We start from the raw sequence: 16,201 nt of genomic DNA, 5'->3' as shown, positions 1-16,201 counted from the left end.
TAATACAGAAACACAACAGCCCTCCCAGAAACCTGAGTCCCCTGGAGGGGCTCCCAACCACCCTTCCACCTCCTTTCTAACCCTCTACCTTATCCCAGAGTCTGTCTTGCATGCAAGGTGAGCAGCAAGGATTGGCATGGGGGGTTAGGAAGCAGAAGGATTAGTTACAGACAGCAGCTCAAGGGGAAAGCACAGACACCAGCTGGGACAGAGACACACTGTCTTATCTATGTTTTGTGTTCTCCATCTCAGCAAGCAGACCTCACCACTGTTTCCTTTCCACAGCCTAGAGTCGAATTTCCCTCACTAAAATATTCCAGTTTGTCTCAAACTAGCACAGCTCATTGCTATCTACAACTACCTGCAGGGAGGCTGTAGCCAGCTGGGGTTGGGCTCTGCTGCCAGGCAAGCAGCAACAGAACGAGGGGACACAGCCTCAAGCTGTGCCAGGGGAGGTCTAGGCTGGATGTTAGGAGGAAGTTGTTGTCAGAAAGAGTGATTGGCATTGGAATGGGCTGCCCAGGGAGGTGGTGGAGTCGCTGTGCCTGGAGGTCCAAAGCTGTTGCAGGGAAACACAACATCACTCATGCTAGTGTGAGAGCTGCATCAGATTCATCTTAGAATAGAAACATAGAATCAGCCAGGTTGGAAGAGACCTCCAAGATCATCCAGCCCAATCTAGCACCCAGCCCTAGCCAATCAACCAGACCATGGCACTAAGTGACCTATCCAGGCTGTGCTGGAATACCTCCAGGGACAGCAACTCCACCACCTCCCTGGGCAGCCCATTCCAATGCCAGTCACTCTGACAACAACTTCCTCCTAACATCCAGCCTAGACCTCCCCTGGCACAGCTTGAGACTGTGTCCCCTTGTTCTGTTGCTGCTTGCCTGGCAGCAGAGCCCAACCCCACCTGGCTACAGCCTCCCTCCATACCCTTCTAACTGCTTCTCCGAGTACTGTGCCCTCCTGGCACTCAACAAATAGGCATCTGCCCTCTTCATCAGTTTTGTTTGAGGGCTGCCATGCTCTCCTTTTCAGAAAGGCCTTTTTCAGTTGTTGTTGGGTTTAACCTGTAAGCTGGGCATGAGCCTAACCTTGTTTATGGTTTGCTGACAGGGCTAAAGCTGCACACTGCTCCTTTTATTTAAAGGAAGATAATAAAATGAATGCAGTAGTGTTTCAAATCAAGGTGAATAAAATGCCACAGTGATGCATAGGGTATAAAATCACTATGCAGGAGTTAGCAGTTTTCACTGTTGAAATAATTCCTGCTTTCAGCACTTCCAAGTGGTCAGTAGCTGCCACGTCACTTAAATTAAACCCTTTTTAGCTGCAGGAGCTTGCAGATTTTGCTGTGCTTACCACACAGACTTGATGCATTAGGCAGGTGCTCAAAGGTAAATCAGTAGCTTGAGGTGAGCTGGTGACACAGTGTCCCTGTTGCAGACCCCAAATTAGAGATGATACTGCAGTGAAATATGTCAGTGTCCTACCTGAGCCAGCGCTGGGAGCTTGCTGCTCTGTTTGCCATTGCTGCTTGTCACTGCTGCTTCTTCAGGAACTGATCCTCTAGGTAATGACCTCAACTTCACTGGGTTGCAAATGCTTAGTTTGAATGTTTGCTTAAAGTAGATGCTTTCAGGGGTTTTTCTGTTCCATCTAATAAAAGGCAATGCAAATGGTCTTGCAGCCTCTGAAGTGAGTTGGGTAAATCATTTTTATGTGACCTGGGCACTAAGCTATTGCTCAGAGGGAGTTCTTTTGTTCCAGATAACTAACTCACTCAATTAACATCTAATATTCTGCAGGCATTGTGTCTCAATCTCAGGCCTAGCAACTAATGCCAAATACTAAACACCTGGGGAAAAAGTGTTTTAAAGTCACAGAGAGAATGTTTCTGGAGTCAAAGGAATCACACAGGATCACAGAATGTCAGGGGCTGTGAGAGTGACAGAGCCTGGCACAGGCTGCCCAGGGGGGCTGTGGAGTCTCCCTCTCTGGAGGTATTCAAGACCTGCCTGGCTGCATTCCTGTGTGATCTGCTCTGAGTGCTGCTGCTCTGGCAAGGGGGTTGGATTGGATGAGCTTTGGAGGTCCCTTCCAGCTGCTGACCTTCTGTGATTCTGTATCCCTGCCCATGGCAGGGGAATTTGAACTGGATGATCCTTAAGCTCTTGTCCTAAACCATTCTATGATGAATCTGTGAGTAGTTACTGCACTAGTAACAGTAGTGTGATTCATTAATTACTACTTAGTTGCTATTAATTATTTTAATTAGTTACTCTAATGTTCTTTTCTATTCCCCCCCTTGTATGTGGATATATTAATCCTTTGCACACAATATTGGGTATTAAGAACATGCCAGAACTGCTTAACTGCAGGAAGCCTTCTAGGTGGGGTTGATGCTGCCTGCTCACTCTAATCATTGGTGCCTAAATATCAGAGTCTAGTTAACATCTTGTGTCACCCACAGACTGATGTGAGCAGAGTGTACTAGTGGGAGCTTAGCAGAGTGGGAACTTCCTCCTGCTGAAATATCAGTCTTCATTTGTGATTAGCTTAGCTGTGGGCATTGTGTGTCACAATCAGCTGGCCAAATACTGCACACTGCTCTGCATGAGAATACTTTTGGGTTGTAGTATCTTGCAGATGTGGTCCTGTTCCAATAGGCTTTCAAAGGTGGGAGTGGGCCTGCATACTGGAAGGGGTTGCTGCAGATTTAACAGCTTGAAGCAGTGGCTAAAAGACTCAGCACAAACCCAGCAGGTAGTAATTGAAGTAGGAGCATGGGAAAAGGAATTGTCAGTTCTGTTCTAAGCAAGACAGGGTCTTTGTTCAAACTGCTTCTTCTGAGTGCCTTAATTATGGAATCAACCAGGTTGGATGAAGCCTCCAAGCTCAGCCAGTCCAACCTAGCACTCAGCCCTAGCCAGTCAACCAGACCATGGCACTAAGTGCCTCATCAAGTCTTGTCTTGAACACCTCTAGGAACAGCGACTTCATCACCTCCCTGGGCAGCCCATTCCAGTGCCATTCACTCTCTCTGCCAACATGCAGCCTGTTAAGCCCTGATTGAAATCATGATTCTACTGATGAGCTCATAAACCGTCCATGGATTGAAACATCTTGTCATAAAAACAATGCTGAGTGAGAACCACTTGCAAGGGATGCTCACTGCAGCTGAGGTTGGTAGAAATAAGGGGTGCAGGTCCCTGGGATGCTTACAGTGAGCAGTGCAGCAGGGAGATGAGGGAGGTCACCATGCTGCCTGACCTGGCTGCGGGTCTAGGTGGCCAAGAGTATCACAGTATCATCAGGGTTGGAAGAGACCTCACAGATCATCAAGTCCAACCCTTTAGCACAGAGCTCAAGGCCAGACCATGGCACCAAGTGCCACGTCCAGTCCTGCCTTGAACAGCTCCAGGGACGGCGACTCCACCACCTCCCCGGGCAGCCCATTCCAGTGTCCAATGACTCTCTCAGGGAAGAACTTTCTCCTCACCTTGAGCAAGAGGCACAAAAGGTGTTTCAGTAGCAGTCATCTGCGGGCAGAGTGGCTGGGCAGGGCTAGAGCCAGGCAGGGGATGGGTGATTGATGAGCCTCTGCCTACCCCAGGCTCTGAGCTCCATAGCTGTCACCTGGCTTGGCTGAAGCTGAGTTTTTACACTGCTTATCATAGAAGTGTTTAGGTTGGAAGGGACCTCTAAGATCCTCCAAGCCAACCATCAGTCAGCACCACCACAGCCACTAAACCACGTCCCAAAGTGCTGTGTCCAGACATTTGTAGTACACCTCCAGGGGTGGAGATTCCACCACCTCCCTGGGCAGCCTGTGCCAGGGCCTGACCACTCTTGCAGCAGGCACCAGGGCAGAGTTCTGAGAGGGTCATTTCCATTGGAGGTCTCTTTCATGCATTTCCTACTTTTTTTTGTTCCATTCCTGACATGAGAGGTTTTTCATTTTTGGCAGGCTGCCTTCTCAGGGCACTCAGTTACTTACTACTAGGTGGACTCATTGGCAGAGACCTCACAACTAGACTTGGCTGCTCAAGGCCTCGTTCAGCCTAGTCTTCAACAGCTCCAGGGTGGAGGCATCCACAGCCTCCCTGAGCAGCCTGTTGCAGTGCCTCACCACCATTGTTCTGAGGAACCTCTGCCTAAGATACAGTCTAACCCTACTCTCCCTCAGCCTCAAACCATTCCCCCTTGTCCTATTGCTACACACCCTTATGAAAAGTCCCTCTCCGGTCCTCTTGTAGAATCCCTTCAGGTATTGGAAGGCTGCTCCCAGATCCCTCTGGAGTCTTCTCCAGCCTGGAAGGCTTGGCTGAGACAGCTGCAGGCTGTGCAGCCATCCAGAGAGCCCTGGGCAGACAGAGCTGGGCACAGAGGAACCAGATGGGGTTCAACAAGGACAAGTGCAGAGTCCTGCACCTGGGGAAGGATAACAAATTGTGGCAGTATAGGCTGGGAGGTGACACACATTGGGTGCTTCTGTGCTCCACAACCTCCCTGGATGTGTTCAGCACCAGGTTGGATGAGTCCTTCAGCACCCTGTTCTAGTGGGAGATGTCCAACCTGTTCTGTGCTCCACAACCTCCCTGGAGGTGTTCAGCACCAGGTTGGATGAGTCCTTCAGCACCCTGTTCTAGTGGGAGATGTCCAACCTGTTCTGTGCTCCACAACCTCCCTGGAGGTGTTCAGCACCAGGTTGGATGAGTCCTTCAGCACCCTGTTCTAGTGGGAGATGTCCAACCTGTTCTGTGCTCCACAACCTCCCTGGAGGTGTTCAGCACCAGGTTGGATGAGTCCTTCAGCACCCTGTTCTAGTGGGAGACTTCCAACCTGTTCTGTGCTCCACAACCTCCCAGGAGGTGTTCAGCACCAGGTTGGATGAGTCCTTCAGCACCCTGCTCTAGTGGGACTTGTCCCTGCCTATGTCGGTGGCTTGGAACTGGCTGAGCTTTAAGGTCCCTTCCAACCCAAACCATTCTATGAACCTGTAACTGGGGACTGCTTGATGGATCTGCTTATGGAATAATGAATGAGAATAATTAACAGAAAGTTAATTGGGTAACATCCCTGAAGTTTCTGCTGGTATATTGGGATTGCAGGCTTCAGTTGATGCTTGGTGTACACTCTGGTTGCACCTCACCTCTGCTTCTGGTAGTAGATTGTGTTATGAAGAATATTAATAATGCTGCAGAACAATTCCTTGTTCATTTACTAACTGATTAAAACCCATGCATAATTTATTGGAGCTGGGAGAGACTCTCTAAGTAAAGTCTCCTTCTCCTTCCCAAGCTTCAAAACAAAATGCATATGCTAATAGATGAGCCTGCTTTATCTCTTAGCAGAAAGCATTAACATGCAATGGTGTATTAGTCTCATTAATGGGAGGTTGTGTGGGGGGTAATCATGCTCTTCATCAGAGGGGATACTCCTAAACATAGCCTTGTGGTGTGGGGGGGGTTGTAAGTCGAGCAGTGCATCATGCTCATCACCCCCAGTGCTTGCTGCTGACCTTCGAATTCATTAGCTTGACATTTAATGTGTTAGTTCCACAGCAAATAAACTGCCCTCATTAGGCCTGCCTGCAGTTCCCAGCTCGGATGCAGGTAGGGCTCTAAATGAGTTCAGTGCAGAGTTCTTGCCAAAATGGGCTAAAATATGTGGAGATGCTGGAGTGTGTCCAGAGAAGGGCCACGAGGGTGAGCAGAGGGCTGCAGCAGCTCTGCTGTGAGAACACAGAGTTGGTGGGGCTGTGCAGTCTGGAGAAGCAGAACCTCCTGTGCTGCAGCTTCCATCCACTGCTCCTTCTCCTATCCCAGGGAGCAGAGAGCAGAGCCTGTCCCCCACCTCCTGACCCCAGCCCTCAGATGTTTGTAACCAGGCAGGTTGGACTCGATGATCTCCAGAGGTCACAGTATCACAGTGTCACAATGTCACAGTATCATCAGGGTTGGAAGAGACCTCATAGATCATCAAGTCCAACCCTTTAGCACAGAGCTCAAGGCCAGACCATGGCACCAAGTGCCACGTCCAGTCCTGCCTTGAACAGCTCCAGGGACGGCGACTCCACCACCTCCCCGGGCAGCCCATTCCAGTGTCCAATGACTCTCTCAGGGAAGAACTTTCTCCTCACCTCCAGCCTAAATCTCCCCTGGCACAGCCTGAGGCTGTGTCCTCTTGTTCTGGTGCTGGCCACCTGAGAGAAGAGAGCAACCTCCTCCTGGCCACAACCTCCCCTCAGGTAGTTGCAGACAGCAATAAGGTCTGCCCTGAGCCTCCTCTTCTCCAGGCTAACCAATCCCAGCTCCCTCAGCCTCTCCTCGTAGGGCTGTGCTCAAGGCCTCTCCCCAGCCTCGTTGCCCTTCTCTGGACACACTCAAGCATCTCAATGTCCCTCCTAAACTGGGGGGCCCAGAACTGAACACACCTCCCTCCAACCCCTATCATTCTGTGATTCCCAGAAGACAGAATCTATGCAATGCTTCTGTATCTTCACTTTTCTTGTGTGTAGTGATGGGAGGGGGAGAGATGAGAAGGGGTTGAAGCTGATTTTGAACGTGCTGCCCATTTGATGCTCCCTGCCTGCCGAGAGCTGCCCTGGCGTTGGCTCAGCGTGGCTGCCGTGCGCAAGCCCCGCGTGCGGCGAGTTCAGCATTGGTGCCTAATTAACTGAAACAAATGAGATGAAATATGAGCCATCTGCAATGAGAATGAGCCTCTGCCGTGTTCAGCAGGGGATGCATTTTATTAGCAGAGTACATGCTTGCTTGTGGTTTGTTCTGAAAGCACACCACGCCTGGGCAGTGCGGCTGCATCCCTGCGTCAGCGCTTCTCAAGGCAGAGGGGACCTCACCTCCTCCTTTGGTCCTTCTCGTTTTGCTGCTGTGGTGAAGTTTAGGAGGGACATTGAGATGCTTGAGCGTGTCCAGAGAAGGGCAACGAGGCTGGGGAGAGGCCTTGAGCACAGCCCTACGAGGAGAGGCTGAGGGAGCTGGGATTGGTTAGCCTGGAGAAGAGGAGGCTCAGGGCAGACCTTATTGCTGTCTGCAACTACCTGAGGGGAGGTTGTGGCCAGGAGGAGGTTGCTGTCTTCTCTCAGGTGGCCAGCACCAGAACAAGAGGACACAGCCTCAGGCTGTGCCAGGGGAGATTTAGGCTGGAGGTGAGGAGAAAGTTCTTCCCTGAGAGAGTCATTGGACACTGGAATGGGCTGCCCGGGGAGGTGGTGGAGTCGCCGTCCCTGGAGCTGTTCAAGGCAGGACTGGACGTGGCACTTGGTGCCATGGTCTGGCCTTGAGCTCTGTGCTAAAGGGTTGGACTTGATGATCTGTGAGGTCTCTTCCAACCTTGGTGATACTGTGATGCTGTGATACTGTGATACTGTATTTTGGCAGGCGGAAGGTGATAAGAGGAGAGGAAGACAGAAGGCAGCTCACAGCTCATTGCTTATGTTTCTGAATCAGTAGTAAGAATAAAATATCATCTGTGGTTTCCATACATCTTCTTCTTGGCATTCTCCTGGCAGCTTGGCTCAGCTCTGAGTATTCTGAATGCCCACAGGAACATCTTCTACCCTCACTACATCTGGAGGCTTTTGAGTGACCTACAATGATGTCCACTTTGGTCATTGTTGTGTGCAGGGTCCTTCTGTCAAATGTTGTAGCTGTTGTCTAAGAAAGTGCTATGTGGCTTCTGTCCAGCAAACAAAACCCATTATGTTGCTCAAAGTCTCAAGTTATGCCCATGGTATCCTGGAGTCACAGGGTGGGCTGGGTTGGAAGAGATCTTAAAGATCACAGAATCACAGAATGTCAGGGGCTGGAAGGGACCTCCAAAGCTCATCCAGTCCCATCCCTGCCAGAGCAGGATGAACCAGAGCAGATCACACAGGAACACACCCAGGCAGCTCTTGGGTATCTGCAGAGAGGGAGACTCCACAACCCCCCTGGGCAGCCTGTGCCAGGGCTCTGTCATCCTCACAGGGAAAAAAATTCCTCCTCATGTTTACATATCCAGTTCCAAGCCTCTGCCATGGGCAGGGACACCTCCTTACCAGCCCAGATTGCTCAAGGCCCCATCCAACCTGGCCTTGAACATCTCCAGGGAGGTTGTGGAGCACAGAAGCACCCAATGTGATCAAAGATCACATTGGGTGCTTCTGTGCTCCACAACCTCCCTGGGCAACCTGTGGCAATGTCTCACCACCCTCACTGTCATGAATTTCATCCTAATCTCCAGTCTAAATCTCCTCCAGCTCAAAGCCATTGCCTCTCATCCTGTCACCACGAATCCTTGTAAAAAGTCCCTCCACAGCTCTCTAGAAGGCTGCTCTGGAGGAGGTCTCTCTGGAGCCTTCTCTTCTACAGGCTGAACATCCCCAACTCTCCCAGCCTGTCCCCATAGGGGAGGTTCTCCAGCCCTCGAATCATTAACTGATATAAATGAGCTTAAACCTAGATTTCCCCTCCCCAAAAAAAAGTGAAGAACTAAGAATCTGTAAGTCAGGATTTTGTGGTCCCTGACTGAGATTTTTCAGTGGGAACACAAGGGGAGGGCAGGTGCCAGCAGTGCACCACTCACTCCCAGCAGCTGGAGTTTTCCTTTGTTGGTGTCAGTCTGATTTTGCTTTGGAGTTTGGAAGTCTTTGCTGCCCAAAACTTGACTGCTTGAGAGAGTCCAGTGCAGAGCCACCCAGATGATTAAGGCAATGGAATATCTCTGTTACAAGGAGAGCCTGAGGGTGCTGGGGCTCTTTAGCTGGGACAGGGGAGACTGAGGGGAGACCTCATTCATGTTGATAAAGATGTGCAGGTGAGTGCCAGAGGCTGGAGCCAGCTCTGCTGGGTGATGCCAGGGACAGCACAAGGGGCAGGGGTGGCAGCTGAGGCAGAGGAAGTTCCATGGAAACATGAAGAGGAATTTTTTCCCTGTGAGGGGAGCCCTGGCACAGGCTGCCCAGGGGGGCTGTGGTGTCTCCCTCTCTGGAGATACACAAAACCCACTTGGATGTGTTCCTGTGTGACCTGCTCTAGGGGATGCTGCTCTGGCAGGGGGTTGGACTGGATGAGTTTTGGAGGTCCCTTCCAGTCCCTGACCTTCTGTGATTCTGTGTGTACCTCTCAGGGGAAAGAGCCCTCATCTTAATGGATTTTCCAGCTTTCCAGCTCTTGCTTTATTGGTGCCTTTTCCTTGTGTCTCCACCACAGAGCCTCCTCGGCCCATCGCTCCCCCGCAGCTGCTGGGCGTGGGCCCCACCTACCTGCTCATCCAGCTCAACGCCAACTCCATCATCGGGGATGGACCTATCATCCTGAAAGAAGTGGAGTACAGAATGACCTCTGGCACCTGGACTGAAACCCACGCTGTCAATGCCCCCACCTACAAGCTCTGGCACTTGGACCCCGACACCGAATACGAGATCCGAGTCCTGCTCACCAGACCGGGTGAAGGAGGGACTGGGCAGCCGGGGCCGCCGCTCATCACCAGGACCAAGTGTGCTGGTGAGTGCTGCTTTGCATGGGCAATCAAACACAGTCATGGATTTGGTGATTTACTGACAGCTGGCTGCACACCAGCATCCTGGCCTGGATCAGGAGTTGTGTGACCAGCAGGACCAGTGTAATCGTTATCCTGCTGTACTCAGCTTGAGTCTTGGGTTCAGGGCAAGAAGTGCATTGAGGTGCTGGAGCATGACCAGAGAAGGGCAGCAAAGCTGCTGAAGGATATGGAGAAGAGGGCTGGGGAGGAGCATCTGAGGGCAGTGGGGTTGTTTAGTCTGGAGAAGAGGAAGATGAGGGGAGACCTCAGAAAGGAGGTTGAAGTGAGGTGTGCGTTGGTCTCTTTTTCCCTGGTAACAAGTGGCAGGACAAGAGGAAATGATCTCACGTTGCACTAGGAGAGGTTTAAGTTGGACATGAGAAGAAACTTCTTGGCTGAAAGTATTCTCAAAGACTGGAGCAGGCTGCCCAGGGAGGTGGTTGAATCCCCACACCTGGAGGTATTTCAGAGAGGCAGAGATGTGGTGCTGAGGGACATGGTTTAGCAGCAGCCTTAGTTAGAGTTAGAGAAAGGTTGGGGTGGATCTTTTCCACCCAGAATGGTTCTTTGGTTCTATTCTATGATGTAAATGGTACTCAGCACTGTTCAGGCCACACCTTGAGTGCTGTGTCTGGTTCTGGGCTCCTCCATTCAAGAGAGATGGTGAGGTGCTGGAAGATGAAGGTGGTGAAGGGACTGGAGCATCTCTCTCGTGAAGAAAGACCTGGGGCTGTTTGGTCTTGAGAGAGGAAGACTGAGAGGGGCCCTCATTGGTATCTGTAAATACCTGAGGGGTGGCTGTCAAAATGAAGGGGTCAGGCTCTTTTCAGTGGGGTCCTCTGGTAGGAAAGGAGCAGTGGACACAAACTGGAACCCAGGAGGTTCCACCTCAACATGAGGAACAACCTCACCTTTCAAGCCAGCAGAGACACTTAGTGCCATGGTCTGGTTGATTGGCCAGGGCTGGGTGCTAGGTTGGGCTGGCTGAGCTTGGAGCTCTCTTCCAACCTGCTTGATTCTATGATTCTACAGCTTTGAGGCAATGGGGCAACAGGGGGGGACTAACAACCTCCTGCAGATGCATGGAACATCCCAGTCCAAGAGGGGCAGGGATGTACTAGAGAGAGTCCAGTGGAGGCTATGAGGATGATGGAGGCACAGGACCAGAGCTCTGATGAGGACAGGCTAAGAGCCCTGGGGCTGCTGAGCCTGCAGAAGAGGAGGCTGAGAGGGGATCTTACTCATGTTTACAAACAACTGAAGTGTGGGTGTCAAGAAGGGGCCAGGCTCTTTTCACTGCTGTCCTGTGATAGGACAAAGGGCAAGGGACACAAACTGGAACCCGGGCAGTTCCACCTGGACACGAGGGGAATCTTCTTTGCTGTGAGGGTGCTGGAGCCCTGGAGCAGGCTGCTCAGAGAGGCTGTGGAGTCTCCTTCTGTGGAGACTTTCAAGCCCCATCTGGATGTGTGCCTGTGTGACCTGCCCTGGGTGATCCTGCTTTGGCAGGGAGGTTGGACTCGATCTCCAGAGGTCCTTTCCAAGCCCTGCCACTCTGTGATTCTGTTTATAACTTAATCTGACTTTCTTGTGAAGCAGAAAGCTCTGTGTGTGCGTGGCTAAGATAACAGCTGTGCAGATCTGAGCAGAGTTGATTTATTGTGCTGAATTTGGGCACTGCTCTCAAAATGCACCTTCTGTTTGGAAGAGCCTGAGCTGAGCCTAACAAAACCCAAATCCTACAAGCAAAGAAGTGTTTCCACTGGAAAAAAAGATCTTGAAGATCATCAAATGCAACAATCTTCAGGTGCCTTGGCCTAGCACTTAAAAGATATTAATGTAATTCACCCAAGTTGTGACAGGCTGAAGCTTTCTCATCATAGAATGATAGAACATGGACAGTCCTGCCAAGCTACTTTTGGACCCTCTGTCTATTGATCATCTGAGGTGTAACTTGGCATCAGCTGCTGCTTAATATGATCCTTGAACCATGGAATGATAGAATCAGTCAGGGTTGAAAGGGACCACAAGGATCAGCCAGTTCCAACCCCCCTGCCATGCCCAGGGACACCCTACCCTAGAGCAGGCTGCACACAGCCTCAGCCAGCCTGGCCTCAAACACCTCCAGCCATGGGGCCTCAACCACCTCCCTGGGCAACCCATTCCAGCCTCTCACCACTCTCCTGCTCAACAACTCCCTCCTCACCTCCAGCCTCACTCTCCCCACCTCCACCTTTGCTTCATTCCCCCCACTCCTGGCACTCTCTGACAGCCTAAAAAGTCCCTCCCCAGCCTTTTTGTAGCTCCCTTCATATCCTGGCAGGCCACAAGAAGGTGCCCTTGGAACCTCCTCTGCTGCAGCCTGCACAGCCCCAACTCTTTCAGTCTGTGCTCACAGCAGAGCTGCTGCAGCCTCTGAGCATCCTCCTGGCCCTGCTCTGGACACACTCCAGCATCTCCACATCCTTCTTGTAATGGAGGCTCCAGAGCTGGCTGCAGTACTGCAGGTGGGGTCTGAGCAGAGTACAGCAGAGGGGCAGAATCACCTCCCTCGATCTTAATGGGAAAGGAGAAGAAAGGAAATCATTAAAGGATGTCCTGATTTATGTGAGGTGGTTTTAGGATGTGTAATTATTTGTTGGCATTGTGGGTGTGAGTTTAATTTCTTTTTTAACTTAATGCTCAGATAGAAGGCACCAAAATCAGTCCCACTTGAGACACATTTTCAGCTCCATTTAATCAGCTGTGAAATGAACCAGAGCAAGAAGGAGAAAAAAAAAACTACTTCAAAAGAAAATTCTGAGCTTCCCTGGCAGTATTATTTTAATAATAGTAATAATAATAATAACAACAAAATTCAGAGCTGTTTACCTTGCAGTAAGATTGGTTCTTTTGGTTCTTGTTATCCCTCTGCTCTGAGGACAGGCTGAGAGAGTTGGGGATCTGCAGCCTGGAGAAGAGAAGGCTTCCAGGAGACCTTGGAGTAGCCTTCAAGTGTCTGAAGGAGGCTCCAGGAGGGCTGGGGAGGGACTATTGACAAGATCTGGTAACGACAGGAGGAGGAGGAATGGGTTTAAAGTAGCAGAGAGGAGATTGAAAGTGGATGTTAGGAGGAAGTTGTTTGCAGTGAGGGTGGTGAGAGACTGGCAGAGGTTGAGGGTGGTGAGACACTGGCATAGGTTGCCCAGGGAGGTTATGGAGCACAGAAGCACCCAATGTGATCTTTGATCACATTGGGTGCTTCTGTGCTCCACCACCTCCCTGGAGGTGTTGGGAGCCAACCTGGATGAGTTCTTGAGTGCCCTGTTCTAGTGGGAGGTGTCCCTGCCTATGGCAGAGGGTTGGAACTGGATGCTTCTTGAGATCCCTTCCAACCTTAACCATCCTATGAAAGAAGTGTTGCTGTTAACTGGTCTCAATCAGAAGCAGGTGAGTCAAGGGAGGTGTTGTAGAGGCTGGAGGGTGAGTCAGGGATGGCAGCAGGCTGAGGTGCAGGTTTCTCTGCTCCCTCACAGGATCACAGATCACACAGGCTCACAGGATGTCAGAGGTTGGAAGGGACTCAAGGAGATTATGGAGTCCAACCCCCCTGCCAGAGCAGGACCACACAATCTAGCTCAGATCACACAGGAACACATCCAGACAGGCATGGAAAGGCTCCAGAGAAGGAGACTCCACAACCTCTCTGGGCAGCCTGTGCCACTGCTCTGGAACCCTTCCAGTCAAGAAGTTCCCTCTCATGTTGAGCTGGAACCTCCTGTGCTGCAACTTCCACCCATTGCTCCTTGTCTTATCCCAGGGAGCAGTGAGCAGAGCCTGTCCCCCAGCTCCTCCCTCCTCACCTCTCTGGAAAATGCAGGCAGCCTTTCCTTTCCTGCAGCACTCCCCAGGGTTTCTGTCTTGGAACTGTGAGCCTGAGTCAATATGAATTTGTATATTTATTTTTTTCCCCCCATTTTGCTTATCAAAGTCAAACTGTGAAGATAAAAATGAGTCTTTCCCAAAGAGAAGACTTACAAGCAGTGGTGAAACTAACGATGGAGCTGCTCTCCCCCTGCAGTCCCTGCTGTAGGAGTGCCTGGCAGGTGATTTACTGTGCAGTGTTAGGTGACATCTTTGCAGCAGTTTCTTCTTCCTGGAGATTCTTCAATTATTCCTAATTCTTCTTTCTGACAAGCTCACTTATTTTTTCAGACAGATGCTCTCTTTCCTGTCAGGGTTCTTTGTCAGTTTTGTCTTTGCAGAAGTTCTGCACCTATTAGTCCTGATTCTGAAACAAATGATAATTGATTAGCTGCTCAGTGTCAGCTGGAGTGGTGGGAAAGAAATGAATTGGCAGGGTGAAGTTTGACTGCTCTCTGTGTGCATTCAAAAGCACACATTAGTGAGTGCTGACTTCTGAGTGTTTGCATCCCAAGCAGCAGCAAGAGCAAAGTGATTGACACATCACAAAGAATAGGTGAGCATCCTGCTGGCTGGTTATTTCATACCTAAGCAAACATCAGCACTCCTTCCAACTGATTGTTTCCATAGGTCATTCAATAGAATCATAGAATCAACCAGGTTGGAAGAGACCTCCAAGCTCATCCAGTCCAACCTAGCACCCAGCCCTAACCAATCAACCAGACCATGGCACTAAGTGCCCCATCCAGTCTTTTCTTGAACACCTCCAGGGACAATGCCTCCACCACCTCCCTGGGCAGCCCATTCCAATGCCAATCACTCTCTCTGCCAACAACTTCCTCCTAACATCCAGCCTAGTCCTACCCTGGCACAACTTGAGACTGTGTCCCCTTGTTCTATTGCTGATTGCCTGGGAGAATCAACCATGTTGGAAGAGACCTCTGACATCATCCAGTCCAACCTAGCACCCAGCCCTAGCCAGTCAACTAGACCATATTTGTAGTTTTGTGGCTTTTCTTAATGACACATTATTGATTGCTTGCCCTGTGCTCTGCTGGAGGTGTAGAGCACTGCTGGAGGATTTGAGGCATGGTTGGACTTGACTTGGTATCAGCAGAGGTGATTCTGCCACTCTGCTCTGGTGGGAACCTCACCTGGAGCACTGTGTCTGGTTGTGGGACCCCCAACACAAGAGAGACATGGACCTGTTGGAGTGGGGGGCAGGGACACGAGGATGATCAGGGGGCTGCAGCACATCCCATATGGGGACAGGCTGAGAGAGTTGGGGCTGTTCATCCTGGAGAAGAGAAGGCTCCAAGTGCACCTCAGAGCAGCCTTCCAGTACCTGAAGGGGGCTACAGGAGAGCTGGGGAGGGACTGCTGAGAGGGGCTGGGAGTGATAGGATGAGGGACAGTGGTGTGAAACTAGAGATTGAGGTTGGACATTAGGGGAGATTTAGGTTGGACATTAGAAGGAAGTTCTTTGCAATGAGGGTGGTGAAATAATGGAACAGATTGCCCAGGGATGCCTGGAGAAGAGAAGGCTCCAGGGAGACCTTAGAGCAGCCTCCCAGGACCTGAAGGGGGCTACAAGACAGCTGGGGAGGGACTGTTGGGAAGGACTGGCAGTGATAGGATGAGGGACAATGGTTTGCAACTAGTGCAAGGGAGATTTAGGTTGGACATTAGAAGGAAGTTCTTTGCAGTGAGGGTGGTGGAACAGAGTGCCCAGGGATGTGGTTGAGGCCCCATCCCTGGAGGCATTCGAGAACAGACCTGATGTGGCTCTGGGCAGCCTGCTCTGGTTGGAGATGTCTGTGCTGGCTGCAGGGGGGTTGGACTAGATGACCTCTGAAGATCCTTTCCAAGCCAAAGCAGTCTGTGAATGCAATGAGGGTGGTGAAATAATGGAACAGATTGCCCAGGGATGCCTGAAGAAGAGAAGGCTCCAGGGAGACCTTAGAGCAGCATTTCTGTGTCTGCAGGGGACCTACAGGAAGGCTTGAGAGAGACTGTTTAGAAGGGCCTGTGGTGACAGGACAAGGGGCAATGGTTTGAAGCTGGAGCAGGGGAGATTGAGGAGGAAGTTCTTCACTGTGAGGGTGGTGAGACATTGGACAGGTTGCCCAGAGATGTGGTTGAGGCCTCATCCCTGGAAACATTCAGGGTCAAATGTAATGTGGTCCTGGGCAGCCTGATGTAGTTGAAAATGCTCCTGCTGGCTCCAGTAGGGTTGGACAAGATGATCTTTGAGGGTCCCTTCCAATCTGATGCATTCTGTGATTGTCTGAGCAGGTATTTACATACTTGTCCATCTTCCTCATAGCAAAACTGGTGCCTGGTGACTCCTTTGGCAAGTGTTTCCACTAATGATAAACAAAATTGTTTCCTAATGAAGACATAATTCTTCCACTAGTTAACAGCCCTCACTTAGAGCTGTTGTGTGTCCAAAGATCATCTGGCTGAGTGATGATGTGTTGCTGGAAAGCTTGAGTGTGGTGGTAGCAGCAGAACAGGCTGACCACAAGCCTGTTCTGGATCTGAGGGAAAGGTGCCTTTGTGGCCAAGAAGGCCAATGGCATCCTGGCCTGCATCAAGACAAGTGTGGCCAGCAGGTCAAGGAAGGTTCTCCTACCCTCTACTCTGCCCTGGTGAGGCCACATCTGGAGTACTGTGTCCAGTTCTGGGCTCCCTGATTCAAGGACAGGGAACTGTTCAGCCTGGACAAGGGGAGACTTAGAGGGAA

At 50.8% G+C, this 16,201-nt stretch overlaps 1 protein-coding gene across 11 annotated transcripts in view; it reads left to right on the top strand.

The window, feature by feature from the left end:
- Positions 1–16,201, top strand: part of PTPRK (protein tyrosine phosphatase receptor type K) — a 609,180-nt gene that overhangs the window by 292,606 nt on the left and 300,373 nt on the right. For all 11 annotated transcript variants that reach the window (XM_064170307.1, XM_064170306.1, XM_064170297.1 and 8 more), the window contains exon 7: positions 9,222–9,515. In XM_064170307.1, the coding sequence (XP_064026377.1) occupies positions 9,222–9,515 (294 nt within the window). The remainder of the gene's footprint in view (positions 1–9,221; positions 9,516–16,201) is intronic.

This window comes from Pogoniulus pusillus, chromosome 33 (assembly GCF_015220805.1).
Source record: "Pogoniulus pusillus isolate bPogPus1 chromosome 33, bPogPus1.pri, whole genome shotgun sequence".
In the NCBI taxonomy this organism is placed as follows: Eukaryota; Metazoa; Chordata; class Aves; order Piciformes; family Lybiidae; genus Pogoniulus; species Pogoniulus pusillus.
The sequence above is the reverse complement of the archived record's forward strand: the minus strand, read 5'-3'. Positions and strand labels throughout refer to the sequence as shown.